We start from the raw sequence: 15,377 nt of genomic DNA on the forward strand, positions 1-15,377 counted from the left end.
ATTTGGTGGCTTTGTGCATGTCTTGTATAGTTGTGACACGCTTAATATAACGGAACGATTGATTTGGACTTGATGGTGAATGTGATTTTGATTCATTGAACTTGACTTCATTTGGAACCTCAATATTTGATGTAGAGTAATGCCTTGGTAGGCTTGTGATCATTATTCTATCACAGGAATAAGCTTCGAAGTGCATACCGCTGCTTCCACTAGACTGCGGTGGAAGGAGCTCTTAGTCTGAGAACTAATTCAGTTGTCCTAATCTAATGGACTTGAGATGAAACATTTCTTATCAATCTCGAGAAGTCCCTTTAAGATTGTCGAAGGTGACGATCCAGAATTCGTAAACAACAGTACCCACTCTATTCAAGTATTCATCTGCCAAGCTTAAATTTCAATGAATTCTTGAGCGCAGAGCTTTTTAAAGATATGATATATATTGAACCTAGTCTGACTTCGCTCATTACTCGAGGGATAATCCGAATACCTCCCCGGGTTATGACTTCCACCACACCTCTCCCATTACCCCTTCCTCCACAAATCTCGCTCTCTTCCAACAACTATTCAAGCTGCTTCTCTCTCACATTATTATGCTCCAACGCAGACTCAACATGCTCATTCATCATCCGCTTCACGCTCTTCAAGAAACAAGCGGCAACACCATTCGCCGCAATCAAGCACGCAAGAGTAATCCACATGTACTTCCAAGCCCTGGCACTCTCAACTTTCTGAACGGGGGCCTTAGAGTTATTCGCGATCTCGGGCCCGACGTATGAGGCATACTTGTTGTCGTATATAGCTGTGAAGAGGGTGATGCCGACGATGCCGCCGAGTGCTCGGCAGGACATGGAGACGGTAGCAGCTGTGCCGATTAGGAAGGATGGGATTGAGAGTGCGAGTGCGGTGACTAAAAGAAACTATTGATTAGAATTGCTATGTTGAGTGTCCGAAATGAAAGGTAGAATCTTACCTGGGATGGTTGTCGTTACGGCTGTACCAGCGCCGAATAACGCAGAGAAGGCATATGCCCAGCTTTTCCTCTCCGGAGTGATGAGCCCCATTAAGCCTACATAGATGATGCTTTAGTAAGACATCCATATGCGTATCGAAGACCGTAAGAAAAGGGGAGATCATACCTGTGAAAAGCGAACACCAGAGCAAAGCAGCAACCAGCAGGGTTTTATAAGACTTGGTAGCCGCCATGATCCAACCTGCCGGGATACAACCAAAAGTGGATAGAGCCAGGTACGGAGTGAGCATCACCGCAATTTTGACAGCATCTTGAGTGAACAGATCAAAGATCTCCTGCGAAAGAGCGACGTTCACACCAAGAAGCAAAATTCCATCAATCGTACACACAAACAGCAAGATAGGGAAATTCATCGACTCAGAGAACAGACGACGATCAAGAATACCCTCCTTCACAAAGGCTTCGTACAATCCGAACAGAACAAGACCGACACATCCCATGGTCAGCGTAGCAATGATCCGCCCCGAATTCCACGGGTATGTAGTACCGCCCCAAGTGACACCGATAATAAGAGCGGTAAAGGACCCTGCCATCAACATGATACCGATGAAGTCCACATTGGTCAAAATATCTTTGAAGGCGCGATGTCGGCCAAGTTGCGGACGAGGTGGGAAATAGGTGAGCCCTATTGCGACCGCAGTGAAACCATAGATGATTCCGTTGAAGTAGTACGCCCAACGCCAGCCTCCAGCGCCCCCTATATTATGTTGCACAAATGCAGCTGCGATGAAAGTTCCGAGGATCACAAACGCGCTGGCCATTGCTTGGGAGACGCCCATTGCCCAGGGGCGAAGCTTGTTGGGCATGATCTCTTGGATGCAGGAGATGGAAACGATCTGATGCATGATTAGTATCGAGGGGACTGATTTCAATCAAGTTAGTTTCTCTTACACAGCCAGCATTTGCAATTCCAGTTAGGATATTGCCGCCGATGATATCGGTGATCTTATGGGCGGACCCGGAGATCATGGAACCAATGACTCCAAGTGAAGCACCTCCCACAAGGAACCACTTCTTGCCCAAGCGATCGCTAACGGAGCCCTGCGTTTGTTAGATCATGAGCAAAGACGGGTTGGAGTGTATTATAACGCACGAAGATTGGACCCATGGCAAGGCTGAGAAGGAAATTGCCATTGGCAATCCACGAGGCGAGAGCAGCATCGGAAGGCGATCTCGCGACAGTAGCTACCTGGAATTTGATCGTAGTATTCGTCTATTCATTAGGAAAAACCCTGCATTAGCTTGGCTATTGATCGCATGGATAAAAATTAGATGGACATACGGTATTAGACAGCGCGGCACAAACATTGGCCATAGACAGAGTTAGGACTGCAAGAATCGTCCGCCAACCAAGCTGGTAAGGGGTTTGAGGTTCATCCTCGTTCTGCACTGGAGTGACATCCTTTTCGGTCATGACATGCTCTAACTGAGACACCCCAGTTTCGCCTTCTTTTGTTTCCTGCGAGATGTCCATCTTGCGAGTTGACGAGTACTCTACAAACGGGCACCGGCACCGGGCTTAGAGGTATCATTTATGTCACTCCTCCATGGGAAATCCCAGGGCGGATCTCCCGCTGTCATTAACTAGTAAGATTCTAGGAGGCGCTCAGACAAGAGGAAGGACAGCTATGACACGAGGTCTGGTGAGCCGCCACAATATCTCATCTTCGGAATAGCCGCGAGGCTGACTTGGATAGGTAAAGATGCGGGGGAATGACAAGCTGACCCTTTGGGACCCTTGTTTCACTCCGAACAAGCATCTGGGAGATCCGGAATACAAGCCCCAGATGCTTGACCCTTAACGTGGAGACTGTGTCGACAAATCAGGAGATATTATTTGGCTGGGGTCTGTTCCCCGGTGTGCGGGGTGTGGGTATGGGGAAGGCTGTTGGTATAGTCGGAAAAGCCGAGCTCACGGAGCTCCTACGATTGAAGGATTGTAAATCAGACTTTGAATAGCCGAACGAGGGCAATAAATGAGAAGAGGCTTACGGAAAGTCCTACCAATCGGATACTATGAACTAAAGCAATAATCCTTCCAAGCCCAACAGTGGAACAGAACTAGTTCTCTATGCGTGCAAATGACCAAGTAACAAGTTCAACTCAAACACTCCCTTCCCCATCCGGTCGTCCGACCTTCAAGAAATCACCAGTATGATAAAGAACCTCGGGTCGAATCTCAGAAATACGCCACTGGCCATCAACTTTCACAAAGATCTGCTGCATCCAGCTCCTTCCGTCCGAAATTTCGTCAATCTTGCACATTGGATGCGCATAATCTTCTCCCTCAATTCGGCGTCCGTGGCTCGCTAATTGCTGCCACTCAATCACAATCTCCTCCTTGGTGACAGATTTGAAGTATGGTGCTCCCAACAGATGCTGTGTTGCTAGCGCCTTAACCCCGAGGTGCGTTGGTCCCAGCCACTCTTCAACAAATACATCCGCGGCAAATGTCTTGCGACCCCACTCTGGGACAACTTTACTATAGTCGACGATTATGGTAGGAGCTAGAGAAGCTCGGACGCGGGATTTGTCCTAGTAATCAGTCGGTATGAGTGACAGGACTTGAGTGTGTTGAATTTCGATAAGCTTACCTTGCGATCGTAACCATCGGCTAGCGTTCTAGCACATTGGGAAATTCCGATGTAATCTTGAAAGGTGAGGGACGCGGGGATGTAAATTTCAAATGCCATGATTTATTCCGTATGAAACTCGCTTCAAAGTAGTTGAGTATATTTGACGGAGAAATACTATAATGGGCGGAAACTGGACGCTTTAATGGTCGTTGATAACCATGTAGAACCGATGCGGTCCACTTCGGGTATTCCGCAGCGCTCGACATTAGTCTCGGCTCCTCCATACAAGTTAGGAGTATAAGACAGTCGGCTGTCATTAATCTCCACTTGGACTCATCCCTCAAAAACCAAATCATCCCAACCATTCCAGCTACCATGACAGGCACTGTAAAGCCGGAATTCACTCTTCGTGCGGGTGTCTACCCGGCGATCAACCCAGACCTTTTTGCTGGCTCGTTGGAGGGCAAAGTCGCGCTAGTAACTGGCTCAGGGCGGGGAATTGGACGTGAAATCGCATTGGCTCTGGCAAGCTCTGGTGCGGCTGTCGCTATCTCCGGCAGAACACAGAAGGAAGTTGAAGATACTACGCGCGATGTAGCGAAACTGGGACGCAATTGCATTGGTGTAGTGGCCGACGTCTGTGTTCGAGATGATCTAGAGCATCTTGTTAAAGAGGTAATCAATTTACACTTAAGATCTGCATATACGACTCCTATATCCTTGGCTTACGCATATCCTTCTCTAGGTAGTTGAGAAACTCGGATTGATTGATATCCTTATTTGCAACGCCGGCACAAACACCTTCATGCCATTTCACATGACAGACCCAGACCAATGGTGGCGTCAGATGGAAGTTATGGTGAAATCGCCTACGGAGTTGACACGAATGGTTCTCCCTTCAATGCAAAAGCGCAATTCCGGTACTATTATCTTCACATCATCTCGCGCCGCCGCAGCAGATCTACCATGGGCAGCCGCATACAGTTGCGCAAAAACTGCGATTACACGCTTCGCTGGAGTTCTGCAGGCGGAACTCAATACTTTGCAAAAAGACAATTTTGGGTTCGCATCCAACGGTATCTCGGTATTCTCTATCCATCCCGGGGAAGTCAAGACTTCTCTCCATGATACGGCCTTTCCAGAGAAGACTAAACAAGAAGCGCCGTATGTGATCGAGATGATGGCAAAAATGGCCAAGTTGCATCCAGATTTTAAGGCAGAGCTAGCTGCGTGGACTTGTGTACACCTTTGCTCTGGGAAGGGCAAGATATTGGAAGGGCGTCTTGTTGATTGTACGAGGGATATTGACGAGGTCAAAGCATATGTATCTAGTTTACCTCAGCAGAAGTTTGGCAATGCTTGTGGCTAAACTGAGAATTTATGATAATGGACTGAGCCGGTGTCTGTAAATGGGCAAAAAGAGCTAGCTTGGTACTGAGGATCAAGATAAATAAATCCAAAATGCGGCGTACACATTCCTCTCTTCCAGACTCAGCTGCCCATTTGAGGACTGTGCCCATGCTTGGATACTGCGCCAGTAGATATCGATAAAGTCGATGGTTGAGTAAAGCGTGTAGCCAGTGACAGGTAAGAGACATCGAGTTAATTTCAATCAAATGATCCAAATACTCGGAGATGATAAGCAGAAGCTCCGCTGGTAACTCAGTGAGAGATATAGCTCTTTGGCACCCCATTTTGGTCGATACCGGGGACTCGTTGAGCGATGGCATGATATCAAGCGGATCATGCGCTGACCAAATCCCAGCAGGGTTTTCTTCCTCTTCCCTTTCGAGCGCGCAAATTTTCAACGAGACATAGCAACAGGCATAGGTGAAGGCAGGACTTCGTTTTTGATGCGCTCGATAGCGGCTGAAACCGATTCAAGAATTTCTTCCAGTAGGCTAATGAGTAGCCCGTAAGAGGAAAGGAAATCCCAGGATTGCCTTGAGGATAAGGTAATGGAATCTGGCTTGCGCTCCGTGGCTGCTGAGTGTCTATACCAGCTTGGTAGTAGGCGCGGTCGAGTCGGTCTTTGAGCATGAGGCGGAAACGATGACTGGCTTTGGCCAAGGAATTGAGGTCAATGGAGTATTTGAGATTCTCCGAGATCATCAGAATTAACTCTATTTGGAGAGCCGCCAGCGAGTTGTGAGGACGTTGTCGGGTTGACGAAAGTTTCCTGTGCACGATAAGTTTCGGGAGGAAGTGAAACAGAGTCTCGAGTGGAGGGGAATCTTGGGGACTTCCAGCTAGGGAAAGACCTCTGTAGGAGTGTAGGTATGAAGGTCCAGAAGTTTGAATGTTCAGAAGGTTGGAGGTCCAGAAGGTTGGAGGTCGACAAAGAGTCGGAGGTCGATAAAAGGTTAGATATAGAAGGTTGGATGTGGACAGAAGATTTGGAAATAGAAGATGGAAGGTTGGAGGAGAATATAAGGTTGAAGATCGATAGATGCACGAATTTGGATAGAAATCTCGATGATGAAAGAAAATTAGATGCCGACGGGAGGTTAGATATCGATAGAATGATGAATGTCGGGTGAAGAACGAATATCGACCAGAGGGTGTTGTACGCAGCTACCTTGGAGTCATGGAGTGGAGCGGTCAATGTGGAAGATCTTAGAAGATATAATCATGATAGATGGTAATAACAGTTTGCATAGATGATGACTGAGCGTTGGAAGTTCATTTCCTTGTGAGAATCAAAGTCAAAGTAAGAGGCATAGCTCCTAGCTCCGGGAGGCGAGTAAGCTAGTAGAGAAGCATAATAGCGTAGAATAGACTTGGAAAATTATATTTAGCTTGGAGACAAGTATAGCCTCTGATATTATAGAACCAAGAGCTGTAGACATTATGATATAATTGATCCAAATGTGCATGATGAAACTATCTTCTAACATGGTGACTATGGGTATGGGGAGGTTGAAGAAAAGATCTAGATGAACGTGGAGCTCCACCCGGTTAAATTCTAATAAAAGGTGGAATGACATCAGCGGCCGATCAGACAACAGGAAATTCCCGGTTGTATCACAGCAAATCTCCCCAAAGGAGTTTATCACACTGCGAGTTTTGCTTTTAAATTTCTGAAGATTCTGCATCTGCTCTAATTTCGTACCGACCAGCATCTACCGCGAGTCCACGACCTCGCATTCCACAACCCCGCATCAGCTTATCTCCCCACCTTGTCGCGCATATCACGACCATAATGTCCGCTCTGAAGGGCGCATCAAAGTTCAAACATTTGCCTCGAGTAGCATCGGGTCCCTTGAAATGTCCATTCGAGGGTACATCCCTTCTCACATCGTCCCAGTTCAACAAAGGATCCGCTTTTCCAAAGGAGGAACGCACGGCTTTCAAGCTACATGGACTGCTGCCGCCAAACATCCAGACACTAGATGAGCAGGTCCAGCGTGCGTATCAACAGTACACCAGTTGCGATAATGACTTGGCCAAGAATACATTCATGGCTAGTATGAAGGCACAAAATGAAGTCCTGTACTACAAGGTCAGCGATTGGAAATTCCAAATATCTACCGGTAAGTTCAAGCTAATTGACGGAGCTAGCTATTGCAAACGCACCTCAAGGAAATGTTCAGCGTGATCTACACACCAACTGAGGGCGATGCAATTCAGAACTACTCTCGGCTCTTTCGAAAGCCTGAGGGGTGCTTTTTGAATATTCGCGATCAAGACTCGATCGAAGAATGCTTGTCTGCCTTCGGTACTGCCGAGGATGTCGATTACATCGTCGTTAGTGACGGAGAAGAGGTATGTATTCCATTCAAATGCTACATGAGGAAGGAGCTAAGTTTCCCAATAGATTCTAGGTATCGGAGACCAGGGCGTCGGTGCTGTTCTTATTTCCGTCGCCAAATTAGTCATTACCACTCTCTGCGCCGGCATCCATCCATCGCGCCAGCTACCGGTTGTTCTGGATTGTGGAACAAATGTATGATCTTATGATATGCTGCTGAAGAAAGGATTTACTGTTTGGATTACTAACCAGTCCCATAGAATGAGGAGTTGCTCAATGACGAGCTCTACCTTGGTCTACGAGAGCATCGTGTGCGAGGCAAAGAGTATGACGACTTCGTGGAGAGATTCGTCCAGATCGCCCGCAAGCGCTTTCCTAATGCCTACATCCATTTGTGAGCGAGACCTCCTGGCAATTTCCTCCTCAAAAGTATCACTGACATAGGCAGTGAGGACTTTGGTCTCCAAAACGCCAGAAGAATCCTCGACAAATATCAATCCCAGATTCCCTGTTTCAACGACGATATCCAAGGCACCGGATGTGTCACTCTGGCTGCCATGCTAGCAGCACTGCATGTCAGTGATGTGAAAATTGACGACGTCCGTGTGGTGGTTTTCGGCTCCGGAACTGCTGGTACTGGCATCGCGGATCAAATCGCGGATACTATTGTCACTCAGACGAACAAATCCAAGGAAGAAGCATCAAAACAGATATGGTACGTTGATTTCTTGAGGTGGCACTTGGACGTATCGCCATGAAGAATGTCAATGCTTCGATTTCGTCCCATCGCGGGCTATTCCCCAATCGAGACACCACTAGCCACGCTTGCACGTATAGCTTCTAACGTCAAATATTCATGCAGGTGCATCGACAAGCCAGGTCTCCTCCTAAAATCCTACGGCGACAAACTAACCCCCGCCCAATTCTCCTTCGCAAGAAACGACAACGAATGGCCATCAGACCAAAAGCACGACTTACATTCCGTCATCCACCAAGTCAAGCCCCACGTTCTAATTGGAACATCCACCAAACCGAAGGCATTCACTGAGGATATCGTTCGAGAAATGGCGAAACACGTCGATCGCCCTATCATATTCCCCCTGAGTAACCCGACACGTCTACATGAAGCTCAGCCAAGCGATCTCTATGAGTGGACCGATGGTAAAGCACTCGTTGCTACGGGAAGCCCATTCCCGCCTGTGGAATATGGGGGCAAGAAGTACGATATTGGTAAGTGGAGTGTCGATGGAAATTATTGGCGAAGACAATTGAAGCTAATAGTGCACTACAGCTGAGTGCAATAACTCGACCTGCTTCCCCGGTATTGGACTAGGCGCGGTGCTATCGCGAAGTCGACTGGTGTCTAAGAAGATGCTCGTGGCAGCTGTTGAAGCGTTGAAGGCAAAGTCGCCCGCGCTAGAGGACCCCAATCGTCCTCTTTTACCTGATGTGGAAGACGTTCGCGAGGTCAGTGTGGACATCGCGGCTGGTGTTATTCAATGTGCTGTGAATGAGGGTCTTGCTCAGGAAAAAGACATTCCCACAGATGACGCTGAATTGAGAGAATGGATTCGGGCGCAAATGTGGGATGCTGTCTACCGACCTCTGGCTAAAGAGTAAGAGCCTCGCCACTGAGAATCTGATCCAATCTGTTCATATGGAAGTGATGGAGGCCCCAAGTTGATCGATGCAAACTTATCATTCGTGAGTTTGGTTTAGCGCGTGTGTGTGATAGTATCCGAGCGAGACTTGTTGATAAATGATCTTGATATTCAATCTTAATTAAACCTGAAGCCCTAGATATGATGAAAAATCAACTCTGTGCAAGAAGAAAGAAAGCCATGCAAGTCTTGACAGCCACCGATGTGGAACGACCAATTCAGAGAAGTAGATGCAATATTATACACGTTGTCAACGCATTACCTTGTAAGAATAGCGAAAAGGATAAATGGTCTCTTCAAGAGAAAGAAGCAAATAAATGCAAAGAGAAGCAAGGTGCGTGAACGCGAGAATGCCGATCAGGGAACCCATAATCGCATGAAGCCGCCAACTTCTTGTCGGCAAGTCACACAGCTGCCAAAGTTATTCATGGCGAGACTAACACGGCAATCCTCACATATGCATAGACAACGGCAAGGCCAGGTGATGATCGACCGTGGGTTAGTCTGGCATACGACACAAGGAGGTCCATTCGGACCAAGACCTGTTGCACCATTTTCCCAAGTATTAGGATCCGAGCTAGAAGACATCTCCGACCGGCGTGAGAGAATCAATTGCTCGAGCATCTCGGTTTCTTCATCCGCCGATGGCTTCCTTTTGTCACTGCTAGACTGCGATGCAGCTGCATGATGATGCAAGCGAGAGGACAAGAGAACACGAGATCTATCCTTTTCGACTTGTTGCCTGTATTGGCTGCGAGTCATAATCCGATTAGAGTCTCGGCTAGGGCTGAGATGTGCGGCGAGAATGCGGGCTTCTTCCTGGCTTTCGCGGTCGCGGGGGTCAAGGAGACGTGCAAAGGTGCTCATATCCAGCAAGGGGTCCAGAGCGGGGGTGCTTTCTCGAGAGAATTGGGGGTATGGGTTGGTCTGAGTTGGTGTACGACGTCCGTCGGAAGGATCATCTTCCCATTCCGACTCCGATGCACACGTGGACATTGATACGACGCTCGTTGTATCGTCGTCATCCGCAGGTGGGTTGTAATCGGGCGTGTGGTCCTGGTTTCCCCACGATCCTCCTACTTTCCACCAAGAGTAGAGCTTTTCATCCAGTCGGCGTTCATCAGCCGTGTCCCAGTTTTGTGGGTAGGATTGATCTTGCTTCTGCATTTCCAACTCAACATCAAACTCATGGTCTTCGGGGAGCTCCAGCTCTCCGTCATCTGTAAGAACCCAAAAGTCGACGGGGCCGGACGGAGTGGACTTCTTGGGGACTGCCTTGTCTTTGTGCGTTCCAGACAGACGCTTCAGCCACAGTGGGCGAGCATTGATACCAAGCCGGTCAAGGATACGACTAAACCCATACGCGATCCATCGCGAAATGAGCAAGCCAATGGCGCGGAAGAAAGAGATGCAATGGTACAATCGAACGGACGCCCGCACTGCACCCACGCCGCCCAGTTCAGCCTGAGGCCGCACCTGTCGAGATCCGTTCTTAGGTTTCTCGATCTTCTTTTCGCGATTGTAACCACTCTCCCACACGGTGGCTTGTTCAGGCAAATCAAAAGTGCCGAAGCCCACAGCTTCAAAGGGCCCGCCATCGAACTGGTTGGGCAAGTTACGGTAGGATGAGTTTCGCTGTCGAGAGGCTTCAATCTCAGCCAGTCGGTCTCTCTCAAGCCAGGTCATCTGTCTGGCGATGACTGCTTTGCCTTCGTTCAAGAATACTGCTTCGCTAGCAGCGGTCAAAGCAACATAGCCAACGCGAAGCAAAGTTGTATAGAAGTCTTCATGTCCGTTGAGGCGGATGCTTCGGATCTGGTTGGAGCCTTGCATGTTCTCGTGGGCCAATACGAACCGTTCTCGAATTGAGACAGATTGGCCATCTTCGACTGGTAAAGAGAAAGCGGTGATGGCCAGAGCTAAGACGTAGATTGCAAGGCAAGTGACAATGCCAAGGAGAACGAAAAGATGAGGAATAAAGCCGATGATGCAGACGGTTGGGAATTTGAGGACACCTGTCTCCGGACTCAATGGAGGGCCGCTCTCTAAGCCCCAGCACATGGCAGCCATGAAGCAGAGACCCCAGAAGGCAGTATTGTATAGGCGATAGCGACTCTGTTTGCCGAAAACGTCGAGAATGTGCGAAGAAAGACTGTTACAGCACGAAATCAAGACAATGAGCAGGAGTTCTGGCGTAACGTTCATTCGCTCCAGAACCTGCGATCTGGTGAGAAGTTGAAGAGCAGAACCGGAGCTTTCTCCCGATGATCCTTCAGCCAGGGGACTTTGCTTGGCGAGTCCAAATATTCCAAGCCCAATTGACTTGCTGATCATGGACTCAGCTTCGGCAAAGGCAAGAGAGTGCTCGAAAATCGACATTCCTGTCTCGGTCATAACAGGCCGACCCTGTAAGGCGCACGAAAGGGTCTCGATGAAATGGCTGAGACAGAGCAGCAGGAATACCGGCCACAGCAGAGAGAATGACCCGTATGGGACATCTGAACTGCCCCAGGCCCGTCCCATCTTTACAGCACCACAGGCCTGTGCATCGGACTCCCAAGCCATGAGACGCGAAGTCATCGAGTAAAGAGCACCTCCACCACTAGCATAGTCAAAAATCAATGGCTTCCCTGGCTTGCCGTAGCGCATTTCGGAAAAGGCTGGAGAGGATTGGCATCGAATGCCGCGCAACAAAGACATAATCTGAGTGACAAAAAGAAGAATGGGAATAATGCGCAAGGCAAGTCGTCTCTCCCAGCCCAGTCGAAGATGTCGCCGAGTCGACGCGTAGATAGTGATTCGGTTCAAAACCAAGGCCTGGATATTCTTAGTAAAGCTCTGAGATCCAGGTATTCTGGGTTAGTACTCACCTCGACTAGGCATGCAAACGACCAGATACTGGTCAAATACGCGAAGAATCCGCCGACTTTACGCATCGTCTGCGTCAACTCTGCGACGTACCAGCTATCCCCATACCCGACAGCCTGAGCAACCCCTTCGCCCGCCGTATTCGCCGCCGCCATAGCATCGCCTCGTAACCCAGTCTCTCCAATCGCATGCGGCCCTCCGCTCCAGAAACTCACACTGATATCATTTAGGCCTGTCAACCGTGCGATATGTCGGGGAACCGTACTGAATGCAAAGGTCTCCGCTTGATTGAGCGCGCGAAAGGGAAGAGTAAATAAATCACGAGGCGAAGGAAGTAACGAGGAGACGGAAGTCGCGGAAACGGTATTATTGATGTTATTGGCAAGCGATGCAGCAGATGTGCTCGGCATGGACGCTGTTCCGAAAACTCCGGACATGGTGAGAAGCGTTTCTCGTTCTATCGGTGATCACTATCGATGGTCGGATCCAAGATCCGGGGAAGATGCAATGGGGATAGACCCCCCAACGCAAAGATAATTGCTTTCGACGGGCGGAAAAATCGACACTCGATCAGAACCGACAGGGGAGATATATGGAACAACGTTTAAGACCACAGTGAGCGCAGCCTTCAGGCACTGCATTCCATCGAGGGAAGTGTTGGATGGAGCATCAAATGGGGGGCGGGCGGGCACTATGACCGGCTGAGTCAGCTGGGGCCGAGGCCCGGGCACAACCTACAGTAGTAAGGCTGCGTAACAGTGAAGCCGAATAATGGGTGCTATCCACAAGCATGTTCTTGGAGGGAAGCTATGGCGCCAGTCTTGATTTGTATATTGAAGCAACAATCATTCTTAGGTGGTTTTTTGTCTACTAGATATCATGGTTTGAGGGGCAAAAGAATCTCATTGACGTCCAACACAAAGCTACCAGAAGCGAAGCCATTGTCGATACAATGTTGAAAATACTCCTCGCTGGAATATCTCCCTTATAATGTATACTATCGCTCATCATGGGTTTTCAAAGCAATTTAAAGACATGAGGGAGTAAATTTTTCAATCTGCCATCCATTTTAGACTCATTCGTCCACGGTGTTATCAGGTAGAATGTATGATGCTTGGATGGCTCTGAACGCGACTAGACAGTCCGTTCCTTATAGGGAAATCGGAAAAATCGTTTTGGTAAAGCTCTTTATCATAGCAGAAGCACAGGTGCTTGCCAGGTGTTGATTAAATCAATGTCAATCGGGTAAAGCCAGAGCCCAGTCCCTTTGAGCAGGCCTAAAACGCCATGTATAATCATTGTAGGAAATATTTTCCATCTCATTGCGCCGTAAATCATGTCAGAATGCCAGTATCGGAACTAGAAGGTGTGGCAGTCAGAATTGGCTTTTCAAAAAGAGCAGACGGGAGATTCCTACGCCAGTATCAAGGAGCTACCTAGGATCAAGTGTCCAAGTAATCGGCAGCCATCAAGAGCTCCAGACATAGCTCCGCTGGAATCTCCATATCAGGCACATTTGCCTGATCCTTGTGCTTCTCGTTGTACATAAAGTATTCGCATACTTTCTCGAGGACGATGCCACTGCGCGAGAAAGAAACGAGTTAGCTGCCGACTCAGCTCGATTGCGAAGGGTTCAAGAGGTATCGGTCCGACGAAATACGAACGTTAAGTTCTCCAGCACACAGCGACCACTGAGTGCCTCTGAGAATTTACCTATATTGCAACCAAGGGATTAGTCCACGACCTTTAGAAGATTGAGTACTCCGTCATCGTAGATCAACGTACTTGCAGGGTCCAACATGCGCCGGATGGTCCCCGATATGCAGGCGGCACTCCCGGGGATAATGAATTCAAAGCCATCGCATGACACAAGTGTCACGAACTCTGACGTGGTAGGGTCGGCCATGGTGAAGTGAAGAGGACGAGTTTCGTGTCTCAGATAATGAAGCGGCGCGCGGAACTTGTTCGGCGAGTCAAAGAACTTGGTCCGTGCGTTCCCGATAAGCCGATAAGCCCATCGCGGGCTTCGACTTTCCGCGGTGTTTTTGGGTAAGTACACTTGCCATTAGTTTTGGCTGTCCTTCCTTTTACCTGTCGCCGAAGACCTCAAAGGTTATCTATACTTTCAATGGTCTAAACTCTACACATGGCCACTTCTGTTACCTCATGGTCCCGTCTGCGGGCGCCAGCATCATCCCTCATCTACTCCCGGCCGACATATGACATCAGAAGGACATCTCCAGCCTTTGCTAAGGCAAGAGGAAATGTGTGTTTCTCATCTTCCACGCCATCAGACACAGCCAGTCCAGTAGCAACGTTCCGGCCTGCAGGCCGGCTATCCGGGCGGACCTGCATGGTCACCGGTGGAACCTCGGGTATTGGCTTTGCCATTGCAGAACGATTCATGCAAGAAGGCGCTTTAACAATCATTCTTGTTGGTAGATCCCAAGAGAGGCTGCAAAAAGCCGCTGAGAAGCTCTCTATCATCGATGGCACGGAAACCTCCTCTGACAAAGTTCGATTGGTTGTCGGAGATGTAGGGAAAGCTGGAACATGGATGCGTGAGTTGGAGAAGGAAATGGTAAGTCCGAGTCAAGTTGTTATGAGCGTTATGATATACCCAATTCTGACAGAGTGTACAGGCCGGCGTCGATGTTTTAGTCAATGCAGCTGGAATATCGATTTCAAAAATCCTTCCAAAACTTGAATTGGACGACATCTCCCAGGTTCTCCGTACCAACCTGGAAGGCGCGATACTTACCTCACGCGCATTCCTACGCGCCGCGATCAGAAGCCGAATCCGGGACCGCAAGAACACAGATTCTGGGCAAAAACCTCCTTCAAAATGCATTATCAACGTCTCTTCATTGCTCGCCCTAAAAGCAGGAAGCGGCGCAGTTCCGTACGCTGCATCAAAAGCTGGACTTTTGGGTTTGACGCGGTCATTGGCTGTTGAATCCTCCACTTCCATGAGAGATTTGGTAGTCCGGTCAAATGCCATTGTACCGGGTTATATCGAGACACCGATGATTGAAGATTTCTCTCTCGGGGAGGTCGATAGGCTGAAAGCTTTAATTCCCCTCCGTCGATTCGGTGACCCGCGGGAAATTGCCGATGCGGCTGTTTTCCTGGCGCAGAATGAATACGCTAACAATTGTGTCTTGAATCTTGATGGAGGATTGAGTGCGGTTTAGCCAACTTTTGTGTTCAGCGGCACTTGTATGTACGGAAATGGAAGTGTACGATAGTCTTATGATAGCGCAGAATAGCTAGTCCAGCCACTTGCCTGGGCAAGTCGATCTTAATGGGATGGCAAGGTCACTAGGTTGTCACCTTGAGAATCTGTTCTGGTGCCAGAGTCATTTGAAAAAAAAATGCCATGAATATGATACAAAAAAGTGTAATAGAGGCCAATTTCCGTGCCCATGCCAAACGATCCTCTACTCTTATCAAGAAAATCCAAACACAGCCATTGACCCATCCGCATGCGC

The 15,377-nt window shown here is 48.6% G+C and overlaps 7 protein-coding genes across 7 annotated transcripts; 3 read left to right on the forward strand and 4 right to left on the reverse strand.

Moving 5' to 3' along the window:
- Positions 1–560: 560 nt before the first annotated feature.
- N7473_004640 (MFS general substrate transporter) lies at positions 561–2,504 on the reverse strand (the record flags this gene model as incomplete). The annotated part of the gene is made up of 6 exons (XM_057150580.1): positions 561–907; positions 971–1,066; positions 1,137–1,866; positions 1,922–2,071; positions 2,124–2,243; positions 2,313–2,504. 6 exons carry the CDS (start codon positions 2,502–2,504, stop codon positions 561–563), a joined length of 1,635 nt encoding a protein of 544 aa, XP_057010690.1.
- A 629-nt stretch (positions 2,505–3,133) lies between these two features.
- Positions 3,134–3,723, reverse strand: N7473_004641 (NTF2-like protein; the record flags this gene model as incomplete). The annotated part of the gene is made up of 2 exons (XM_057150581.1): positions 3,134–3,565; positions 3,625–3,723. 2 exons carry the CDS (start codon positions 3,721–3,723, stop codon positions 3,134–3,136), a joined length of 531 nt encoding a protein of 176 aa, XP_057010691.1.
- A 258-nt stretch (positions 3,724–3,981) lies between these two features.
- N7473_004642 (SDR family NAD(P)-dependent oxidoreductase) lies at positions 3,982–4,975 on the forward strand (the record flags this gene model as incomplete). The annotated part of the gene is made up of 2 exons (XM_057150582.1): positions 3,982–4,281; positions 4,352–4,975. 2 exons carry the CDS (start codon positions 3,982–3,984, stop codon positions 4,973–4,975), a joined length of 924 nt encoding a protein of 307 aa, XP_057010692.1.
- Positions 4,976–6,808: 1,833 nt separating this feature from the next.
- Positions 6,809–8,977, forward strand: N7473_004643 (NAD-dependent malic enzyme; the record flags this gene model as incomplete). Its single annotated transcript, XM_057150583.1, has 7 exons — positions 6,809–7,108; positions 7,168–7,371; positions 7,424–7,552; positions 7,618–7,751; positions 7,806–8,072; positions 8,220–8,587; positions 8,649–8,977. 7 exons carry the CDS (start codon positions 6,809–6,811, stop codon positions 8,975–8,977), a joined length of 1,731 nt encoding a protein of 576 aa, XP_057010693.1.
- Positions 8,978–9,110: 133 nt separating this feature from the next.
- Positions 9,111–12,518, reverse strand: N7473_004644 (putative ubiquitin-protein ligase (Asi3)). Its single transcript, XM_057150584.1, has 2 exons — positions 11,889–12,518; positions 9,111–11,835 (listed from the first exon to the last, which is right to left on the reverse strand). Exons 1-2 carry the CDS (start codon positions 12,321–12,323, stop codon positions 9,376–9,378), a joined length of 2,895 nt encoding a protein of 964 aa, XP_057010694.1. The 5' UTR covers positions 12,324–12,518; the 3' UTR covers positions 9,111–9,375.
- Positions 12,519–13,328: 810 nt separating this feature from the next.
- On the reverse strand, positions 13,329–13,792 carry N7473_004645 (elongin C; the record flags this gene model as incomplete). Its single annotated transcript, XM_057150585.1, has 3 exons — positions 13,329–13,467; positions 13,551–13,599; positions 13,672–13,792. 3 exons carry the CDS (start codon positions 13,790–13,792, stop codon positions 13,329–13,331), a joined length of 309 nt encoding a protein of 102 aa, XP_057010695.1.
- Positions 13,793–13,920: 128 nt separating this feature from the next.
- Positions 13,921–15,237, forward strand: N7473_004646 (SDR family NAD(P)-dependent oxidoreductase). The gene is made up of 2 exons (XM_057150586.1): positions 13,921–14,467; positions 14,529–15,237. The coding sequence occupies exons 1-2, from the start codon at positions 14,033–14,035 to the stop codon at positions 15,078–15,080; spliced, it is 987 nt and encodes a 328-aa protein (XP_057010696.1). The 5' UTR covers positions 13,921–14,032; the 3' UTR covers positions 15,081–15,237.
- Positions 15,238–15,377: the final 140 nt, after the last annotated feature.

This window comes from Penicillium subrubescens (assembly GCF_028828155.1).
Source record: "Penicillium subrubescens strain IBT 31985 chromosome Unknown utg000003l_segment0_segment0, whole genome shotgun sequence".
NCBI lineage: Eukaryota > Fungi > Ascomycota > Eurotiomycetes > Eurotiales > Aspergillaceae > Penicillium > Penicillium subrubescens.